At 42.4% G+C, this 23,811-nt stretch overlaps 1 protein-coding gene across 10 annotated transcripts in view; it reads right to left on the bottom strand.

Moving 5' to 3' along the window:
• The window catches only part of LTBP1 (latent transforming growth factor beta binding protein 1), a 313,293-nt gene that overhangs the window by 101,597 nt on the left and 187,885 nt on the right, over positions 1-23,811 (bottom strand). For 4 of the 10 annotated variants that reach the window (XM_087823460.1, XM_087823461.1, XM_016218933.2 and 1 more), the window contains 5 exons: positions 23,659-23,730; positions 9,547-9,669; positions 6,116-6,283; positions 3,269-3,496; positions 1,076-1,098 (listed from right to left, as the gene is read on the bottom strand). In XM_087823460.1, the coding sequence (XP_087679586.1) occupies positions 1,076-1,098; positions 3,269-3,496; positions 6,116-6,283; positions 9,547-9,669; positions 23,659-23,730 (614 nt within the window). The remainder of the gene's footprint in view (positions 1-1,075; positions 1,099-3,268; positions 3,497-6,115; positions 6,284-9,546; positions 9,670-23,658; positions 23,731-23,811) is intronic. The other 6 variants (XM_087823462.1, XM_087823467.1, XM_087823468.1 and 3 more) reach the window with 3 other exon arrangements.

Genomic DNA, 23,811 nt, shown 5'->3' with positions numbered 1-23,811 from the left:
CTGCCCCCACGCTGAATGGCGGCTCACACGCACCACCCGAACTAAATTCAAAATCAACGAAACTGCAAACCATCACAGTCACTGGACTTCAGAGACGCTGCCAACAGCTGCAAATGCTCATGTAAATATGCAGGTCTCGTGTGCTCGGTTGGGGTTAATAACAGTCTTCCTTGTTGGAAGCTATCACTCTAAAATCATACTTCTTTTTTCCTGGATACTTTCGGCACGTATAACACTTATGTTATTCTAGCCTGTATCCACAAGATGAAGATTTTTTGAAACTGTAATAATTTACATATATATATAGATAGGTAGATATGCCCGATCTAAATTTGAATACTTACTGTATTCTTGCCAACTGAATAAATGACACATAAATGTATAAACATTTAATAGTTACCTCACTGTCCTGTTATTAGAGAATCAAAGCAAGATTCAGACAAGGAACAATATTCCATAAATAGGACTTAGTTCCAGAAAATTGCTAGATTTCCTACGAATAAATTTCACAATTCAAAGTCCCATTTTATGCCAAAAACAAAGGTTGATAAAAATTTCTCTAAACTCTCTACGCAATATTCTAGTATTAGTTGTAACTTTCAAGGGTAAGCTCTGTTTTTACTCTAACAAATGCAAACACGCATGTTAAATTTGAACTGAATTAAGAAGTACACCGCTCAGTACATATGTGCCACAAGAAGACACAATTGCAAAAACACATCAGAAGCTTTCTTTCCATGGCGGGCCCAGGCCATGAGCTGGCTCCTTGAAGTCTGTTTAACTTTCCCATCTGTCTCACCGTTGTCCTCCCCTGGAACTTGAGTTCTATGAGAACATAAAGTCTTGTCTGATATTTTTCTCTATTGTTTTCCTAACATTCAAAAAACATGACTGCTGGTCACATAGTAGGTGCTCACTAAATATTTCTTGAATGTATGCATAACACATTTCCTCTCACCAAATGATGAATGGACATGTTCTGGTATTTCAGCCTTAAAAAACCCATACGTATTCCAAAAGGAAATCATCGTGAAGTGAAAGAAAAAGAGTGACTTGCAAACAATGAATAAATTACCTTCTCAGGGGGTGCAGTTGCCACTAAAATCAGAAAAGAAAGGAAGACGTTAGTATCATTTAAAACAATCTACTACATAATATTTCAATTTTTAAAATGCAATAAAAGTCTAGCATCTCTCCAAAAGGATTAAGACTCAAACCAAGTCAAATGCAGAATTGTGGCCACTACGACTTGGGAGAATTTTACACATGACTGACAGGGAAACACTATTGGTGCTATGTCCTGCCTCAGTCACAGGAGGTCAGGTCACGGGTGTGATGAAGTTCTTTCCATGTCTCTCATTAACTAAAAAAGTCAGAGGGAGCAACACGTTCTGGTACATTATTTTACACCTAATCTCAATTTTGTAGAACTTCTCATATCTTAGAAAACAAACATTTTCTTTAATTGGTCACATACGTATCCTCAACATAACAGATAACGTTTGAAATGCTTTCTGATGTCAACGTTAAAAAAGAAATGCGGCTATTTCAATGGGACGTAAGAATGGGTCTGCGTTCTTGATGCACACAAATTCTTAATGAAGCCCTGTGAGCATGTCCAGGAAGATATGCTGATGAAACTGTGAGAAAACGATCACAAGTCAATAAGGCCCAAGGAGTGATCAGCATCAATATGGTGAACCAATCACATGTGACACAACTATAAACATTATTATAGGGTGTTAGTGCTTATGCCTTCGTATTTTGCAAGGCTTGCTTTTCACTAATCAGTCCTTAAGCCCTGGGTGAACATTCACTGACATTTTTCTCACGAGTCCATGTCCCCAGAAACACTAGTATACAGGTTCAGTAGGTGCATTAACGCCTAAAAGCAATCAGGTGCCAGATTGCTGCCACTGCTGCAATATTCTTGTGACTGGAAAAACTCAACTACCATTCTGTCCTGCCTAATCCACCATGAAGAAGTTTTGAGGCAGAACCTGAACCAGAGCCAATCTTCTGCTTACACAGAGGGCGAGGGGCTGCAAACATCTGGCTATGACGCCCCAAGTGGATAGGAGCAAACTGGTCAACACCGTCACCTCTCGGTGAGGTCTCACCTGCTCTGCCTAACCAAGGGGGACGTGCAGCACGTGAGAGTGGAATAAAATAGGCTGGAACACACGAAGGTTCACAGCCCTGCAAAAAGACACCTCCACCAGGAAGGAGGCCTTGGCACGCCCCCAGTTCCTCACTCACCTGGGAACCTTCTCTCCTTACAAAATCCCAAATGAGCACCCTGAATTCTGACCTAAGAATCAAGTGTGAGAAGCCAACAGGAGAGCCAATATTTATTCCATGCAAACCTGAGATTTTTGTTCCTTCTGTTGGGGGTGTGAATTTTTGTAGTAACAGAGATATTCAAAGTATTAGATATGCTGGTTTACATAGAGACAGAGATAGAGATAATGCTCTTTCTGAATGTCGGAGAGATAGTCAAAGTCAACTGTCTCTAGACTCCCTCTGGAGTATAAACCACTTCCTTGGAAAAATGTGCTCTTGGTCCCATCATCTACTCTGTGCATGACATCTGGCAAGACAGGTCCCCTTGCTAGGTCTCAGGTTTCTCAAAATGTAAACCAAAGGGCTGCTCTAAGTGATCTCCACGAGCCCTTCAATTGACTTTGTCTTCCTCTCCTTTGCCTGCCACTAACCCTGAAGGCCTGTTGGACTGTATTTCATGGACGCTCAGTTGATGCTTTAACTTTAAGCCTGTGGATTCCACTTTTTAAAGTAATTAACTACTTATTAAATGGCCCCAGAGACAAAGGAATTCGGGCAATTCCTTGAAGGATCTAAATCACTCTTCCAGGGCTAAACACCATAACACAGGGGCCCCAAACACAAGACTATGCCCTGAGATTACCATGGGATATTGTTACCTTCTCGGTTCATATTACTGTAGAGCAGTGGTCCTCAACCAGGGGTAATTTTGCCCACCAGGGCACATTTGGAAATGTTTGAACACTTTTTTGGGTTGCAACAACTGTAAGGGAAAAAGTATTCTAGAGCATCTGGAGGTCAGAGGCCAGGGCTGTGGCTAAACATCCTACAATGCACAGAGTGGCCCACGTCCAAGAATTGTCTGCCCCCAAACGTCAATAGTGCCAAGGCGGGAAGCCCGTGTTCTGGAAGGGCATAAACAGGGAAACCGAAGCAAAGGCACGCAAGACAGACGGCTAGGCCCACGATCCACGTCCACTCTCACCTTCTGGCTCCGCCACTCCTGGCCCGTGTTCCCGGGAGAAGGTCAGGGCCTCCACTGGCTCTTCCTTGGCTGGGAGAGGTGGAGGATGAGTACTTTTAGCAACAGGTTGAGTGTTCTTTGGCTTGACAAATACAGGTCCTTTACCTACATGGTGATGGATTGGCCTGCGTCTATGAACGCCAGAAACCGTATAACCCATTCCACCAGGACAGATTTCCTTAAAAGCAGCTAGATTTGGGATGGGAAAATATTCCTTTTAAAAATCTAAAAGTGCAAACTGATACAGAGGAAAATATCATGATGAGTATCTCTTAATAAATAACCACTAATATAGTTACATTTAAAATCTTCAAAAACAGATGCAAAATGCTTGAATTCCTGTTAAACTTGCATAGTTACAGAAAAAAAATACCCAACCCTTTCTTTTACTAAACATTTCTCCATCTGTTAATTCCTAATCCTACCCAATCCGATTACATATATAGCACATATAAGAGCATATATTTTATATATCATATGTCTCAGCAATGAATTAGGATAATTATCGTTTATATTTAATATTTTATATGTCACATTATATATTACACATATAAAATATATGTAATATATTAGATATGTATGTATAAAAGACACTATATAATACATATCTTATTGGAGGTGTGTGTGTAATATCAGCAAAAATCAGGGTTATTTTCTTCTACTATGGTTTAATTTCATTAATTATTAGCAAGAAGCTCAGTAACTTCTAAGTTAGATGATGAAAAAAATTTTTTAAATCACTATTCATGGAAATGAGGGGTTGAAATCTTCATAACCTGTTTGCAGTTGAAGAAGCCAAAGGACTCGGCCCGAATGGAGTGTGTAAGCTGATGGAGAGGCCGGTTAGGGGCTGGAAAGGGGAGTGTGTTTGAATAGAGTCTCAGGAGAGTGGGAGGGAACCCAGTGAATTAAAACATGCTAAAGAGGTGATGGGTAGGAACCGAGTTAAAAAGGACATGCCACATTAGCATGTTCTTCTATTCGAGGGAAGGAATGATAAGTGGCAGAAGCCTGACCATGAGCGGACGGCTACCTTCTCCAGCGGGCAGGCGACAGTCCGCGCCTGGAACTGCCGTCCTCCCCAGCAAAGTGGCTTAGCACAGTCATAAAAAAGTAGGCTGGACATGTGTGACTTGCTGCCCTCCTTCGCAGGATCCCCAGGGATAAGTAAAGGGGAAAGACGAGGGTGGCCAGGCGTTGCGGGGCCCAAGGAGGAAAAACCCACCTAATCCTTTTGGTGTTGGTATTGGAGGCAAGTTACCAAATGCACACATACCAAGGAGCTTAGGGTCAACTTTTTTCTTTCTACTTTTAAAGTTAAAAAGAAAATAAGTCATTTCTCACTTCTCCTGAACAAAAGATCTCCTATTGAATGTTCTGGACCTAAAATGAGTTCCCAATGGAAAGGAAACTCTAAAGTACACCTGAAAGCATGCTAAAATACTGTTTTAATAAGGCTCCCACCTCACATGGTGGAGTCTCACTCTTATGTTTAACTATGAAATACAATTCTCACTGGACAGAATAGATGTTTCCAGAAGGAAACAAGGCCTTCTATCAGATAACTGAAGCACTAATGAACTAAATATTATTTTTATGAAAATCACCACATAACCAAAAATTGGTTAAGTGTAAAAATTTTATCTTTAATATTATTTTCAAATTTAGCTGTTCTATCCCTTCATGACACTCACCATCCTGATTTATGTTTCATGTAAAGGTTACAAAGCTACCAAAATTGAACTTAAAGAGAAATGTGTCTATGAATTATAAAGATGATTTATTTTTTGATTATTACTTTTTGATAATGGGTGGGTCAGACACTATAGAAGGAAAATAGGACCTTTTGGAGATGTCTAAAATTATCTGGTCTACCAAAATACCATCAACATTACACTACCCTCTGCTTTACCAGTTTTTTCTGATCCTACCCACCACCAAGGGTGGCTCATAATATTGAAATTTATATTTAACCTGTAAGTTACAGCTTTAAGAATGCAATAGCCGTGTGAGAGTTTATGCACTTTCCCAGGTGGGAAGCATCTTCTCAGATATGCAGTTGAGTAAACATTTTATGACCACCCACACCAGTGAAATTGAGGCCACTCCTTCTTTGATAAGATCATGGTGCCCAGTATTTTGCAGGATATGTTCCTTTCTCTTCCATTTAACTCTACTTAATCTTGCATGAGAAGTTGGTGACTCCTTGGTAAAATTAAGGCACTTATATGAATTTGCTCTTTCGGGTATTAGGCAACTAGGTACCAAATTGAAGGACAATATTCAGCTCCCATCTGGAAGTTCATGGGGGCTTTGCCAGGGTCTGCCCTTATGTTACTAAAATCCCCTGCATTTCCAATTGGAGAAATTAAGCAGTGTTCACAACAACCTGACAAGCACATGAGCAATAAATGAGTGAATGGGACGACCTGCACAAGGTCTAGTTACTGTGCAAGAAGGGAGCAGCCAATCATTAGAAAAGCACATGGCCCAGCAGGGCCTTCTGATCTGGCTACACTTTAAACAGCAGGCTTAGAGTCCTGGAAGTGAGGGTAAATTGCAATGGATTTTCTTAACATTCAAAAGAAACCTAACGTTACACAGAATTGGGAAAATCTCTTTGCATGTAATTTTTTCCACCAATTCACCTTTCTATGTTCATGGTTTCTACAGAAGTGACAAAAACACATTGTATTACTAAAAACTCAGTTTAGAGTCAGAAACCGAAAATAACTCTAGCTGCCAAAGTTGCCCTGTGTCCTTGCGTGGCCAGGAATGAGCGTGAGTGCGCCGCTGGGCGTGTCTTACCTGTGCCTGGGAGGGGACATTTCTCACAGTGGGGGCCCCAGGCCTTGCCCACGCTACAACAGCAGAGCTGCTTGGTGAGGTGGACAGACAGAGGGTGCATGCACTGCCTTCCGGAACTGACAAGCCGGTAACAGGGCCCCTTCTCTTCAGAGATCACAGGGGTATCCGCTGAAGCAGAGAGATAAGGCCTGACGTCACCCAAGCAACAACAAGAACCAGATCGACTTTGCACACAATAGTAAAAATAACCATACAGCCTGGATCAGAAACCATACTTCGGAATACATCTATCTAGATTTAGGACAAAACTTTTCTTCAGTTAGAGTCAGTTTACTAAATGAGTTTTAGAATCTGGGCACCTAACGGACCCTGTCCAGTTCCTTCTTCCATTTTAGAAAAAGCATTAAATCAGGGATGTGGGAAAGAAACAATGTCCCCCCAAATCTACCTTCCCAAATAAACCCAGTCACCTATTATCGAAATCACTACACGGTGCCTGTTTTCTTGTAGCTGGCCACAATCGGGGCAGCTCTAGGGGAGAATTTGGTGAGCACCCAGGCACTGTGGAAGCTCACAAACGGAACACAGTTCATGCCACAAGCCCGCTGTTGCTGCTCTTTTAGCTTTGAGGACAGTGAGAGCTTTCAGGGCCCCATCGGGTTCCACCGCAGGGCAGTGAACAGCGACAGGCAGGCAGCAAACCCTCCGACTGCAGTGCCACACGTGGCCCCCGCCGGACAGCAGATTAGAGGTGGACAGAGGACGTGCTCAGGCCGCTGGGAAACATCACAAAAGCTCAGCAGCTAACTCATCCAGAGCCTGCATCCTAGTCCTCAGGAGCCTGCTGGCTAAGTTTACTAGATAAGACTTCAGGAGCCTCCCAGCCACAGCTCTGCTGGACAGAAAGGGCCCATGTGAGGACAAGTGATGCCCAGCCCTGCCTTCCTGAAGTCCATTTTCTAAGTAAATGTGGCTGGAGTATGTTCTACAGAGCCAGCTCCGGGCCATGTCAGAACTGCTGAATAGATCAAGCTTGGGACGCCAGGCTTGGTGGTCCCCTCTGTCCCTTCTCCCATCAGCCAACGCTCTTCTCTACTGTATCAGTGTCCAAATGAAGCAACTTTCCCAACTGCCATTTCCTCACCCAATTCCTCTACCTGATGCTTCCAAAACACCCTCTCCTTCCTCCCCGCTCAGATCTACAGCTTCCCCATGACCCCCGAGGGTACCCCCATCTTGCCAGTATCTTCTGCCCTTACTCTGTAAACATCACTTTCGTCCCCGATTCTTCTCAGCTGTCTTTGGGCTTTCCCCATGAATTCCTTCCAAATATAGTTCACCACCAAGTCAGACTGGATTGAAGCAAGTCCCAAACCCTGAAGGAACTCTACGTATCCCTGCGACGTTCCACGTGGTAAATTCAGAGGAAAGAGAAATAAACCTGCCCTCTCGATACTGGTACAGAGGCCAGGTTTTAACTTCAAATTCTCAACTGGAACATCTAGCTAGCAACGAACGTCTCCCAATGCTTATCATTTCAGCTGTTGTAGCTGAACCATAAAATTGAATTATTTATTTTTCAAGTAATAATGGATGGTTGTTTAATAAGTTCAGTATTATTTGGGCAATGACAGGGAAAATAAATGCTAAGGAAATGTGTAAGTGTTTCAAAAATCTCATTGGCAAATTTCAACAACCTTATTAAAACCTGGATATCTGCCCTTAACACTAGACATCCGATCTAGTCAAAGTTTAATAAAACACTCTGCGAGCAGCTCTCCAAGTTTACTAATCTACAACCTTCAATGTAGTAATTTTAACCGGACAAGTCAAATTATTCAAGGGGGGAAAAAACATTCACAACAAATTTTATTCCCAAACTCTGCAAAATCTTTTATACTTAAATTATAAAACTATTTAAAATATTTACTCATGTAATTCAAATCAACCAGAAATCACCTCTAAATTTTCTGGATATTGTCAACCATGTGATTTTTGGCCTGAAATTTCCAAATTCTTGCATCAGTTTTCCAATGTACCTCGTATGCAAACATAATTTTACAGTCTAATTTTACCACCTGCCAAAAAGCTCTATAATTGTCTGTCTGTTCATGATCAGAGAACTATCTGCGAAAGAACGTAGAGGAAAGAACTTACGTGCAAAATTTCCTAATCTGCATTGGACAGTTTTTGAAGGAAAATAGCAGTAATTAGTAACAATGTTCCAAAAGACTCAACAAACTCATCTAGACGTAATGAACGAGCCTGTCATTTTTATTCTACTGTGCTTGTTTTTATTTCATCATGTCTACAAGCTCAGCTTAGGGCACAGAGTTAGAGATAAAATGCACAGCTAGACGCAAACAATGGGATCATCATGAAGAGCATATCTTGACCAAATGGCAAGTTTATAAACTGGGGACCAGAGCATGCAGCTTAACATATACCAAAACCACATTAAAAAATAGATAAATAAGAACAAAACTTTGCGGGACAGAAATTAATACAGAACTGTTCTTAAAATTATCCTATTTTCTGCCATGTGTTAGTTTAAAATGTTTTAAACTTTAGTTATATACGGCTTTGAAAAATCTGCAGTGCTTACCTGCTTTGTAATAATGGGCACAAATATCTTTAAAAAGTAACCTTTAATCGTCTGCATTTGAGAATTTCACATCTAAAACGCATCCATCTCTAACTGTCAGGTGATCTGTAGTGACTACACTGGATTAGCTTTTATGGCGGGACAGTCTTTTGGAGAAACTATATTTTCTGTCCACTATTAGAATACGTGGCTTGATGGAGGAGTTTTACCCACACCAGGTATAAGAGAAAATCTTAAGAGACAACATTTATAAAGCAAAACAGTATAACTTCGGGGACACATTTTTGGTGGTTTTTGAGGACAACAGAACAGCATATTTGAAATTAGAACTGAACAGAAAATCCAAAACTATTTACCAGACTCTCCAGCTAAGAAAGTACAGTGAAACCTCATTAAATCGGACACTAGTGACTCAGAATTTGGGCTAATTAAAAACAGAAGCTGGGACAACGTTGAACTCAGCCTAAATAATGCTTAAAATACTCATGACGGAGAAAACGTCTCATCTCCCAGGTATACTCACTTTAAGGAACTCTTTTCTTCTCATCAGTCTATTTCCTCCGCGTTCGTGTTCTCTACCTTGATTTTTAGCTATTCTATTTTTCTGAATGAATAAAAATGGCATTTTTGGTTCCGTAACATAGGTTTATTTTAATATCTCAGTCCCTGCTTCCTCCGTCCTTTTAATGAGGTTTTCCTGCACATGTACAATATTCAGTTGACCACTGAGTATTTACCTTATTTTGGATAACCTCCCACTCCCAACCCCTCAAAAAAAGACAAACAAAAAGATCCAAAATTGGAATAAAAAGTGCTCATTACTTACGAACACAACTTGTAAAAGTAGGATCCGGCCCAAATCCCATTTTGCAGATACATCGATAGCTGCCCATGGTATTCAAACACTCACCGTTAGGGCACACACCCTGTAGCTGGCATTCATTAATGTCTGCGGGGAAACACAACTCTTTCAGAGGGAGCACTCAAGCCCTGTTACGCCGGACAGATTCTGGCCATAAACTGCATCACTTTCTTTTTCATCACAATTGCTGGGTTACAGTAAACAAGAGGAGCTAGCATCTTTTAACGCAGCAGATGTGAATGAACTAAAATGAAATCAGACATTATTGAACATATTGCAATTTATACGACAAATATTTATTACGCACCTACTGTGTACCCAGCTCTGCTCTCGATACTAGGGATTTCCCAGTGTGCAAAACTGACAGGAGGTTCCAGCCTTCGCAGAGCTTACCTTTTGGTGTTAGTGTATGTTAGGTGCTCCAGAGCAAGGAGGGAGAGCACACAGCTCACCTGGAGACACTGACTGTCTAGGTGTACAGACAACTATGTAAAAAATTCAAGAAGCGGTACTGGGTTTAAGTTATCACAGTTAGAAGAAAGGCCCTACACTTGAAGTTAAAGTATATAGACAGGAAGGGCCATTAGAGGAAGCTGGAGGCTGCAGCATTGACCAGGAGGGAAGACTTCAGGCCCTGAAACCGGGAGGAAGCTGGATGGATGCGGAGGAAGGGGCGAGTGATTTATGTGTTGGCCGAGAAAGCATAAACAGAGACTGGAGAAGGGAAGGGGGATCAGGAAATCGTGACTCAAGCCGCTGGCTACAAAAGAAGTTTCGGGAAGGTATATATTTAGAAAAAGAGCTGGGTAAAGCCAGGCTAGGTTTGGATTCAATTTGATGGAGATAGGAAGCTACACTAAAGGTTTCTAAGCAGGAGGGAAGACATAATCGAAGGCAGGCTCGGGGGAAAGTCATCTGGCCAGCACATGGCTTGGTGAGACAAGATTAAAAGTTCGATCACTGAAGGAGTAACGCAAGGATGAGACTGGTGACAAGCCAGGTTGGTGACAGCGAGGATAATCAGGAAGGGAAGGGATGAAGAATTGTTTTAAAAGGACACAGACAGTGCATGGTGTCTGATTGGCCAACACAACATTAGAAAGAGAGAGAGGAGTTGAAGATGCCCGGGAGGCTGCGAATCTGAGAAAAGAGGAAGACACTGCTGGTTCTGTGGAAAGTTCTGAGGAGGGAAGAGGCATAGGAAGAGGTTAGTTTGATACTCGAAGGTCACGCTGGGATACTCAAGTGTAAATATTCAGCAGCAGGGGAGGATTCAAGAAGTGAAAGGAAACCAGAGCTGGAAATGGAGACAAGGTCCTCTGTATATGGTGATTGCTACGGACTGAAAGTCTGAAATTCATTCAGGCCAAAATTCATTTGCTGGAATCCAACACCAAGAGGTGATGGGCTTAGTGGACGGGGTCTTTGAGGGGAGCTTAAGTCTTGATGGTGGAACCTCGGGAATGGCATCAGTGCCTTGTAAAACAGTCTCCAGAGGATTCCCAGTCCCTTAACTCCCTCTGAGGTCACAAGGGAGGTCCGCAAACAGAAAAAGGGCCCTCAGCAGAAGGAGACCATGCTGGCGCCTTGATCTTGGACTTCCCAGCCTCCAGGACTGTGAGCAGTAAATATCTGTGGTTTATAAGCTACCCGGTTGGCGGTATTGTAGCAGCCCGAATGGGTAAAGACAGGGATCCAAGGGAAACCAAAGCGATTTGGAACAGGAGAGAGAAAAATGTGCTGATTTTAAAAAGATTAGAGTCATTTGCAAAGGCAATTAATTAACAAGCAAAAGTAGAATGTGACAATTTAAAAATGAAGAATCAGCCTGGCCAGGTGTGGCTCAGTGGTTGAGCATCGGCCTAGGATCCAGGTGATAGGGGTTTGATTCCTGGTCAGGGCACATGCCCGGGTTGAGGCCTGATTCAAAGTTGAGGGCGTGCAGGAGGCAGCCAGTCAATGACTCTCTCATCATTGATGTTTCTATCTCTCTCTCCCTCTCCTTTTCTCTCTCTGAAACCAATAAATACATATATTAAAAAAAAAAAAGAAAGCTACAATTCCTTTCCCAAAAAAAAGAAGAATCAGTAGTCATTTGTATTTCAATTTATGAAGCTCAATGGTTAACAAACTTGGCTACTAGTATTTCGTTTTGAAATAATATTCATTTCCTTCTATCATTCATTCTAATATAAGCTTTTATTAAAGATTCCAAAATATTAATTTTCTAAATTAAAACCGAACATATTGGTAGCAAAACATTACTAGCAGAACTGTCACATAAAAAGGCAAATACAGCCCTCAATAAATCGGTGTTTGCTTATATTTCATATTCTAAGTAGCCATAGATATCTATTCAATATGGCCATAGTTTATCCAACACATGCAGTTTTTTAATTTTAGTGATAAAATACATTTCCAGTGACATTCAAATGACAAATTAACTCATCTGCTGTACCAGCTCCACGGCATTCCAAGTGGGGTCCAGCTGGAAACTGGTCAGCCGGCTCCCCCCCCCCCCACCCCGGCCCGCACCTCACCAGCTCCCTCCCCGCCCCCGCGCCCTGCTGTGCCTGGGCTCACGCAGCGCGCACCAAGAGCACTGCCTGCGCCCCGCTCTCCTTGGGAAAACCACCATGAAGGACAGGAGAGCGCGTGGCAGGAGCAAGGCCCCTATCGGATGTCCCCAATTAAACCTCGAGGCTGGGTAGCGAGCCAGCTGTGGCAGAGAAGTCTGCACAAAATCGTCTCTCTTCCATTTCCGCTCATGTCCCCGCCGAGGGGCGATGACTGCCCTTCCTCCTTCTCTGAGTGGCCTGTCCCGCGCCGCTGCGCAGTCCAGGGTCCCCTCTGAGCCCCAGTGTCCCCTCGCCTTCTCCAACAAGCCATCCCAGCCTTACCACCGGCTGCTGGCCTAAGGGGAAAGGTTTCGCCCAACGTACAAGGCCTGGTGCGCGACCACGGATGCGCCCTGTCATCGCCCCCTCTTTGCCTCTCCTCGACACTGCTCACTGCCTCAAATGATGCCATGAGACGGGAGGACAGGAATTAAGGCTTCTTTAAAGAGCACACGTATGGCTATAGACAGGGAGGAACAGAAAAATCCACAAGGCAGGGGAATCGTGCAAACCTCTCCCTTTTCCTGCCGTCTCTGCTCTAAGCAGCTTGTGCCACCGGCACTAGCAACTCCAACTCCCCTAATTTTGGCCCCAGTCACCCAAAAGCATGACCTTTTCTACACGACACATGCTCACAGCTTCCAGAAAAACTTCCATTTTCCCTCAGCTGCCTCAATTTATTTTTATCAGATTCTCTAAAGACCATAGATCAGAAATTAAATTTCCAAGTTTTAAAAAATGTACATACAGAAAAGTTATCAATCTTAAGTAAACAGCTAGATGAATTTTACACATACATATTGTGAATGTATATGTATGCACACATGTGAACACGTGTGTGTGTGCATGCACTGCGTAACCAGCACCCAGACCATGTTGCAAAACTTGTTTATTGCCTGAGAAGGCTCCTTCATGCCCCTCCCCAGTCCACATCTCTGCCCCCACAGGTCACTACTATTCTGACCTCCACCATCACCGACCAGACCTGCCTGCTCATGAACTTCATACAAAGGGAATCATATTGTGTATGTTCTTTTGCCTGACTTTTTAATTCACTATGACGCCTGTGAGATTCATCAGTGCTGTGCACGTAGCAGTTCATTCTTTTACTGCTGCATTGTGTTTTATTGTGTGAGGATACCTAAATTAGTTTATTCCTGCCAGTGTTTGGCTACCATTAACAATGCCTCTGCGAACATTCGCCTACGTGTCCTTCGGGAGGCCTGGGTACTCATTGCTCTTGGATTTCTGAGTCGCTAGAGAAGGCCCATGTTTACTCTAATAAATACTGTCAAATACTTGCCCAAAGTGGCTATGCCAATTTCCATTCCCAGCACCCACCGCTCACATCCTCGTCGGGTCACTGTCAGTCTTTCGTTTGAGTCATTCTGGCGTAAGCGCGGTGGGATCTCACTGAGGGCTCCACTTGCGCTCCCTTCTCATGGATCTATCAGCCCTTTGTCTTGAACAGACTGTTCTCCGCTCAGATGTGAACGCTGATAGGAAAGCTGTGGGCTGGGCCGACCTGACCGCTTCCCTTTAAGCGCTGGGTGATTCTCAAGGAGGGGGGTGTGGCCGCCTAGGGGAAGGTTTGGGTTGTCAGGAGGACTGGGGAACCACAGTGGGCGGACACTGGGGCAGAGCTTTCTAACGGTGTGGTTAAGTCCCCCTGGACAAAGAAGTGTCCTGCTGAAATGGCAATGCCCTCGCTGAGACACTCACACGGGGTGACGGAGCTATGTGTGGAAGTGCAAAAGGGACCCTTTTGAAGGCCATGGGGGGAGGTGGGTGCTGGTTACGTGAGAGGACTTGACGGGTTCCCTTCACTCGACCCAGTGTCTGTATCTTCTACATGTGGGCAGTCGCTTGCTGTCTCTGAGACTGTGCTTTGGCCGTAGGATAGACGGGAGGCTTCGCTACGAGCCAAAAAGAGACTGGGTCCCCCAAATCCGAGTCTGGGGCTGAGTGCTTTGGAAATATGCACAACGAGAGACCCATTAAATAACCTAATGTAACACAGCCTTCATATGTCAGTACTAGGGAAGGAAATGACAATCTAGTACAGTGAGGCAAGAACCCCCACCCTCGTCCTGTATATTTACGGGGCACACCCTGTCTCGCTGTAAATTCACAACAATCCTGGACGGCGAGCCACACAATAGTTATTTCCACCTTATGGAGATAATTCTGTTCAAGACCATATTTTTTAGAAGGGTTAAGAGGGAGTGGGGAAACTGAATGGAAGAAATACCTCACTACAATCCAGTTTGGGTCTACCCAGGCTGCTAAATTATGTCGCCTGGAAAACATCACTTAATTTCTGTTGATCTCCATTATCTCTCCTGCAACCCAAAGGGGCTGAAGCGGACAATCCCCAGGATTACTTCTAGCTCAGATACTCTGACTTCAAAACAATCCACCAGTTGCCAGGGTTGAAAATGACAAAGAAAAAATTGTGACATTTATGGTACTATATTATAAACAGCACAAGTGCCCTGATGGGAAATAAACACATTTTTATGTATCTATTCTGTGCATTTAATGAAGTAAGTAATAATTTACTGCCTTTTTAGTGACGCAAGTTCATACAGGAAATGACACATGTCCAGCAGTCAACAGGAATTAGGCACAAGGTGAGAACCGGACATGAAGATGTTTGTACTGTGAAAATACAAAGCTTTCTGGTGATGATGCCGTGCATATTCAGCGAATGCTGGTGAAGAGATCCCATCAGACAATTTAGCAACGTAACTTCTCCTTAAAAGCAGAAAGAAATACCTCTTGAGGTAAACATTTTCCTGGCCAGACAAGCCACTTGGCTACTGAACAGGGATCTCTAAAAGGACAGGTGTATGCCTTAAACCTCCGCAGAAGCACTTTAAACTGGGTCGCATAACAATATTCTACAGGGTACATACCAGCTTGGACGCTTTTAAGGGACTCAAATTCTAGATCTTGAGCTTAAAGCACATATCTAATATAAATACACCAAACATAAATCTACTGCATCCACTTAATGTTTGACAAAAAAAATGTAGATGTCAGCTTTAAAAATGTAAGTTTTTCAAAATTAATTTAGGAGATAACGTGAGCGAAAAAAATGTCTGAAGGGTAATATTATCCAGCAATTTTACACAAATCCCAAGCTTTGTCAGGATTCTGTGGCCAAATACGTTTCAGAAACACTGCATATTCTACAAGCATGAGCACATTAAAGAAAGTCCCTGAAGTCCTTTGGCAAGGACTCCTGGTTTTCCTTAACTTGGTATGTTCCACACACTTGGCCATGGAACCCATTCTGCATACCATCTATTAACATCCCTCGGAACTGGTGTGAGGCGGTGCTCTCTGGGGCTGGCCCGCAAACTACTGGACGGGTCTCTCCGTGGTAATATTTGCTTTGACCAAGGCCTCACTGCCGCCAGAGCCTCCCCTGCTGACCTGTAACTGTCCCGCCCTTATAAGATGATAACCTAGCATTAGATGGATTCGATAATAAAAGGAGGCGAGCCACTGTGGGAGCAGCTCCATTCTTTCTGATTCTTCCCTGTTCAGGGTAACATGATAAAAGAATTATCAGAGCCCAGGAAACAGCTGTATTTGTATTTTGACACATGTGTACTATACATGGGAGATGCTAATCGCACACACATCTCTGTTCATCTTGGATCTGACTCTAGTCTACAGATACTGAATTAATTTCTCCTCGAAACATCCAGGCACATGGGCTCTCCTCATCATTCACGATACAACAGGCATCTTCCCAATGATTTTACAGCCCCAGAGATTAAGGTCAAAGAGCTATTGGAAAATATAATGTGCTAATGACTCACTTCACCACTGTCTTTCCTGAAGAAAAGCAAATAAAATAAACAGACATTTCCTTTTTGAATCCCATCCCAGTGATTTGAGCACAGTAAAGGACACACCAGAAAGTGATTCTGAAATGGAAAGGAATGGGTCCCAAACTGACTTTTAAATGCTGAAATACGACGCTCAGGTCCAGATCAAAACCATTTAAATTCTATCTGAAAAGAATGTGCCATTTACACTAGAAACTGGAGTAGGAGTTCCAAGAGGATGCCCTTTCGAACAGCTGAAATGTCTATTGATTCCCTCTTAGCCACTATTGTAAAACGTGATTTGGCCTCACATGAAGTATCCGACAGTTTCTGGAATGAAGTCACTAAATACAGCAGAGCATTGTGTGAATCTCCATCCAGCAGGCTAAATAAAAAGAGCTTTAAACATTTATCTTAACTCCATGAAAATTTTCTCCGAAACCTTTAACAGAAACCACAAATGTCAATGGAGTAGCTAGCGTAAATAACAAAATATATCAACTTTTTGTTTCTTTAAAATATAAACTTAAAAGAAGCTTACACTCATTTACCACTATAGCAAACTTCAAATTCAGCCTAGGTCCCCTCCCGATACCTTTATCACCTTACCAGCCACCTCCTCCTATGGGACCCGCCAGGCACCGCCCGGGACCCGCTCTCCCACGCCTGGGTCTTGGTTTCTTCCAGCCCCAATATCTTCCCCACCCCATCCTCATCTTTCCCAAATTATAATTACTTGAAGGTAAAATTATTCCCACATGCAAAACTCAGAAGAAAACTACTGAAACCAGCAAGAGTTAGTTGCAGTAACACAATATACATTTAAAAAATAATCATCTTGCTCACCGGCATATAAAATAGCTGGGGAAAGCCTAAATAGAAACGTCTAGGGCCTATGTGAAGGAAAACATACTAACTAACTGCCCCTGTGGTGTTTTCAAATTTGTAAAGAGAAGGAATCAGGGGAGGGGCCAGGCAGCGGGCTGTCCTTTGGGAGGGAGCGCGCAGGACGCCGTGGGGCCTGGAAACCAGCACCTCTCTCCTGGGCACAGTCACAGTCACACAGGCTCACGGTCACGGTGCCCCGACAGCGGTCCACACGATGCGGAAAACAGACAGCCCCGCTTCGGGGGAATGGGGAAATGAATTATCCCATATCCATGAGCTGGTATGCCACGTCAACATTACAATAAATTTTAGAAGATTACTTAATAACATCAGAAAGTATTCATTATGTATGAAGTAAAAAATAGCTTTCACAGCTGGCCATGAAATTTCAAATTTTTATATATATATATTTATGATTGGCAGCAAATATAGCAAACTATATCAATTTTTGTAGGAGATGATGGTAGGTTTCATTTTTCCCCTTTATATGTTTCTCTCACTTCTAAATTTAAGCAATAGGTAAGAGTTATTTTTATAAATAGAAAAGAGTGTGTGACTTTTAAAAGGAATACGTTTTTTAAATGCTATCTGTGACTTTCTAACTACATGAGGACTTTCCTCTGAAATTGTATAGTATTTGGCTCATTTCATAAAGTACTTACTACATGTCACCTTGATTTTTTAAATTTTGCATGAGAGCAGCGATCTTCGTAAGGGTGAGAATTCAGTCTCATTACTCTATTTCCCAGATGCCCCTACTTAAGTCATCATTAAATGTCTGTAACACAGATGAGCAAGTGTATGAGTGGCAGGTGGTCAAAAAATTTATGTTAACATACCACTTCATTACAACAGGTAGAAATTTTACCTGTGGATAGCAGACTGTATAATTTTAAGCTTTTTTCCTGAAAACCTTTTCAACATACTCAAAGGAAAAAAATCATATATATATGCACATTAGCCTAATGCCATATTCCAAATTTTTCAAATCTGAGGAAAAGCACGAGCCTTCAGATTGGCAATGTAATGTCTATGGCATAAAATCAAGATAAATCCAAATGGAGACACATCATGATAAAACTAGAGAACATAAAGAATTAAGAGACTGTCTTCAAAGAGAGAAACGACAGATTATCTACAAAGAAAGTATCAAAAAAATAGAAGTCAGACGACATCGGTATACAATCAAAATTACTGTTGAAAAAAATTGTTGAAAAACTGTTAACCTAGAATTGAGTACCTGACAAGTCCCATAAAATGAGCTCAAAATAAAGGAGTTTTCAGACATATAAAGTACACACTTCTCAGTGAGTCTCATTAAAAGAACTGTTAAAGGGTATAATCTAAAAATATAGATTTAGCAAATAAAAATATAGGATACCCAGTTAAATTTGAATTTCAGAAAAACAACATATCCCTTTTAGTATAAGTATGTCCCAAATTATTTGCTGTTTATCTGAAATTTAAATTTAACTTGCAAACCTACCTCAAAAGAAAACACGAACCCAGAAAGAAAACACAGGATACAAGAAACCATGGTGAGTGCAAAAACTGATCAAATGCCAGTAAGTTCATGTATCTATTAACTGCATGAAAAAAAACCACCTTTCTATATTTACATTATACCTTTGGAAGGAATTATAAAGTGATGACTCTTGCCTAAGCCACTGATCCATTTTCTTTTAAATATGCAAGACGTTGTCATAAATGGCCTTCAGACATTTCCATGTTGAAAGAAGTGTGAGTTTTCCCAGTGTGTGTCACAGAGCCTGTGCTATTGTTCAAGGCCTTGCAATCACTCCCGGGGGCCTTGCCTCAAAGTCCGAAGCGCTTCATCTTCCCACAGTCTTTGCTCCAGCCACGGGGCTTTTCTGGAGGGGCTCACCTGCACTTTCTAGTCTTCAAGACACTCAAAGGCCAATAGTTCTTTAGATGCTCACCCTACTGCAGTCACAATCAATTTTCCTGGGAATCATTAAGGGGTCTGAAATGCAAGCTACAATCGAGGCAGGCTCTTCATAGCCAGAAAGTCCTATGAAAGGCCCGCTTCTACGGAATATTAGTCAAGACTGGTGAGTCTCATTTCATGACACAGAGACACGCCCTTGAAAACAATGTGCATTATCTTTTCTGTGGTCCAAACAGAATTCAATTTCAGACGCACTTTGGGGAGCTCTCTAAAAGGAGCCCTCTGGCGAAAGTTTTGGTAATGAGCGTCACTGCGCCCTAATGCATCTGCTTGGTACATGCTCTATAGTAGAGTGACCAGTGTAATGAAGTGAAGCCAAAAGACAGTTCTGTGGGCAGCTCTCTCATATTTGCTTTAACGGGCTCCTCGGGAGTCAGCTACAGTTCAGTTAGTCGGGACAGTAAGTAAGGCGAATTACATGCTGCTGATTCAAACGGATTTAATTACACGAAACCCAGGGGCAGGAGCCATGTCTATGCATCATGTGTTACACATCCTCGGTCTGCAGCTCAGGAGTGCCCTGCCAATTAATGTTGATGTAATACTGAGTCTCTTTCAAAGTTCTCCAGGTTATCTATGAAAATGGAATATACATACGCTGGATTTTAAAAGTGTGGATGCCTTCTAGTTGTACATTTTGGCACTGCCACAACACCTGGACACACGCTAACAATGTAGAAAATAATACTAAGCTGATTTTATACCTAAACACTCATGAACCACATAAGTGATTTTGGTAAATCAAGAGATATTTGCTTTTAATAAAAGATTTCACCGAATAGATTGGTGCCCAAGAACTTTCAGAAATAAATTCTACTTGTAAAACTTAGATTTACACCTAATTTAATAACTCATCTCATGCCAAAGTTATGGGCAAGTGAGAGAATTCAAAATCTGGGGGGAAATGTAGCTTTAGAGTAAAGCGGTATGAACGCAGGAGGTTCCTACTGTCATCACTGCCATGATATATTATTTCATTTAATTCAGACCTGTAGCATAGTAATGAAATGACAAATGACAAATGACGCTCTAGATCCACAAGGAAATAGAACTGCATTGTTTGTTATGAGAAATAAAACAAATTATAACAATTCTGAAGTGTTGAGGGTAGTGAGGGAGGTTTTAGAGCCCGTGTGTGTGTGTAATAAATCATTCCTTTGAAAAGATAATTGCAGCACCGCTAGAGAGGAGAAAAAACCAACGTTGAGGGCAATTATTTGAAAGCTCCTCAAATTAACTTGGGCACAGTTGGTTCTTTGTTCCTGAGCGCACATTAGTGCGAGTTGTATCATTGAAGAAAATAATGTAATTCTAGTTATTAATCACTTTAATTTTAAATGTGCTTGGTAAACTGAGAGGGCATGAAACCGTAAGAACAATGTGGAATGCACAAGTAATTAGATGCTGAATGGGCTCCTTTTGAAACCCGGAGGGTAACAGAATGCAAAAGCTTCAAGGCCCTAGGAAAACTCAGGGACACATGTAACGTGAGGAAGGTCTGTTTAACTCTACTGACCAACGATATCACAAAGGGAGTGAATTAAACCTTCTCCCAGAAGCAATTTTAATAGATTCCGCGGAATGAAATCATATTATTTTATGAGTCAGCCTCGTCCGTGGTGGAATTTAGCGGTGGCTTCTGGAGGCACCGTGAGATAGTTTTCAGTCCACAATCTATGCTGAAAAAGATAACACTGCCTTTGCAAATATCCTCCCGAGACAAACATAAGCCGGGATTTGGTGTCACTGACCATCAGTGCAAATGACCGAGGTGGAACCATCTGATATGCGAGGTATGAACAAAACTTGCTAAGGGCCACTTCATCCCAGCCATACCCAGGAGAGGGGAAAACAAAAACAAAAACAAAAAAACCCCACCCTCAAGCAAGTCTTTAGAAGATTCTCGATCCTGCTAAATGAGATTCATTAAATGAGAGAGCAAGTGGCTACTTGCAATTTTCACTTCCGTTTCTACAGTATTTTTATAAATACGAACACTTAGAACCTGGAACCAGCCAGTAGAAGGAATGTATTAGATAATCGCCCTTTCTTGTTAAACAAAACCAAACAAAGGTTAATTGCTTTGACTCCTACTAAGTCCAGCACACAGGGGTATCTTCTGTTCCAATTAGCTAGCATCCAGATGAGCCACAGTTCACAGACACGCAGATGGTAAGGGGCCGTACTGCACAGAGAACCAGGTGGTTTGCGAGTCCACTCCTGGCTGGGCCTCCTTCCATATGTGTGACCTGGGAAAGTTTCTATGCTTCAGTTTCTAACTGGGATTAATAATGTCCAAGTCCCACCGCCACCCCCAACCCCACCCCACCCCCAGAAAACATGTATATTCTCCATCATTGAACACTCAGAAAGATTAAGAGCATCCGACAGCCTGGAGCCTCTCTGACAATCAGCCATGAAGGATCAGAATGGTGAGGAATAAAGAAGAAGGAGCCTCCTCTGTCTACAGTCTAATGGACAAGAACACGGCTCATCACAGGGGACACTTCAGGAAGCCACTTGTGTGACGGACAAGATGTGGCTTCTTTCTTCTCATGCACAGCCTCCATCCCAGGACACGGAGCAGTGACAGCATTGGACGCCTGCAATGCACCCAGAGTCACCCAACCCCACGTGCTGCGCAGGATCGAGGCTCCCTGCAGGACCCCGGCCAACGCCTAAGGATCCCTGGGTCACTTCTGCGTGCAGGAAGCTCACACTTCCACAGGCTTTTCAGCGCAACGGCGGGGAGCTCTATTCCACAGAAGAGGTTTCTTGTAGTTCTAAATGTGCCTCCTGTAACGCCATCCTATTGACTTTGGCTTTTGAAGCGACTCGTAAAAGTCTTGCTTGTAAGACAGTTAATCAAACATTTAAAGGCCCATTTACAAACATTCAAGGCATGTTTATAAATCAGCCATTATTCTCTCGGGTTTCCAGGCCCTTCACAATCTTGGTTGACCTTACTAGTCAAAAGACAATGAACACCAAACACCCAAACCTCAAATTCAGTCTGACTGGCAGAGTGAAAGGTCGTTACTTCTAATGCCCTGCTCATTCAGCTGCTATAATGCATCGTAACAGAGGGTTGGGCTTTTCAGAGAGATTTGTATCCAAATCTGTGAGACGATAACGTGGTTTACACCGTAGTCCATACACTTAGCCATCTATTCCCTCAGTAACTCACTCACTCTCCCACCCATTTAATTAATCTTTTATCCATTTATCACATCAATCTTTGAATGACATCTTAAATTCTACTGATTCTTAAATAATGTTGACTAACCCATTATTCCCATGCCACCGAGGTTTGCAGGTGTTTTTCAAAAAGTGCCTTGGACTTGAGCAGTTCATTCTAACTTTCCCAAAATTCTTTCACATATAACAAGGGCTTAGAATATTTTAAGGCAAAAAATTTTAAAGACATGGTATATCTATGTGCATTCCAAAATAATTGTTTAAGTCAGCACAAGCTCTGCAAGTCATAAAAGCTGCACAGATGCAGTATGAAATGATTTCCTTGAGAAAATTCTCAGTTAATTAAGATATTCTGCCCGGCCGGGTGTGGCTCAACAGTTGAGCATCGATCGACCTAGGATCCAGGAGATCACGGTTCAATTCCCGGTCAGGGCACAGGCCAGGGGTTGCAGGTTCAATCCCCAGTGGGGGGCGTGCAGGAGGCAGCCAATCAATGACTCTCTCATCTTTGATGTTTCTACCTCTCTCTCTGAAATCAATAAAGATCTATATATATATTTTAAAAGATATCCTTTTGACATGAGCATTTCTGTATTTTATAACATCACCTCAATCTACTGTTCTACAAACACAGGGTCAAGGATACAGAGCCCCAGACCACAGGTCAGAAGACATAGGTTGCATTTTTGACATGGGTTTTGGTTCAATAAGTCTCTTAGAAGCTGTTTCTGTTTATTTCAATGTATACATATTCCAGTAACTAATAACAACATTTTCATCCTAGACACGTAAGGGGAAATTAGGAGCATTAACTGCACAGCCCACAAAATAACAAACAGAATTTGTTACCTATATGGGTATTAAACTAGGCATTGGGAAACCTGAATTACAACCTCAGCTCTACCTATTTAGCCACAAGGAAAGTCATTTAACCAGCCTGGGCTTCAATGTCCTTCATTTGTAAAGTGTTGACACTGGGCTAAATGATCTCTGAGGTTCCCCCTGCTTGTACAGCTCTACTGCAGGTTCCAAATAAGTTGAGCAAAAGCACTCAGGGCATTTCACAGTTAGCTTCGTAGTTTTACCTACTGCATAGGTAATGTGTGTTCCCTCTGATGTTTAATGCCTGGATCCAAGGTGGCCAGCCATACTCTGAGAGAAAAAAAGGAACTCTGCTGCCCAACCAGGTGTCAGCAAAGAAGGAGTACTGCTGGGTACATGTGTGTGCTCACGTGCACACACACATGCGCCCATGCATGGATAGGAGGTAACTAAGCATGGAGACCACCAAGTGATCGTAATGTAACCCAATATCCTGCGGATTTCACTGCAAATTAATAGAAGGAAAGAGAGTTCCATAAAGTTTAAATGGTAGTGAAGTAATTCTAGCAACTGTACACTAACCCTCTGTATTTCCACATAGCTGAAGGAGTGAGCAGAGGTGACTCACGTGTGACCGTCACCTGCTAAGCTAATGAGCAAAATGTGACAAAACTCAGGTTTCTCAAAAGCCAAATGAACTGCTGAGTCCATACCAATGACTTCGCCGCACCTGACTTACCTTGACAAAAGGTGTTGTTAACCCTCTTATAACCTTGTAAACACTCCATCATTTGGTTATATCCATGATAAGCTGGAAGGGAAGAGAGAATTCTTTGTTACGTGCTTAGTTTAAATTCTTACAATCCTGAACTATATGTGATAACCAACTCAC

This window comes from Miniopterus natalensis, chromosome 13 (genome assembly GCF_054644295.1).
Source record: "Miniopterus natalensis isolate mMinNat1 chromosome 13, mMinNat1.hap1, whole genome shotgun sequence".
NCBI classification, from domain to species: Eukaryota; Metazoa; Chordata; class Mammalia; order Chiroptera; family Miniopteridae; genus Miniopterus; species Miniopterus natalensis.
This window is presented reverse-complemented; position numbering and strand designations above follow the sequence as displayed.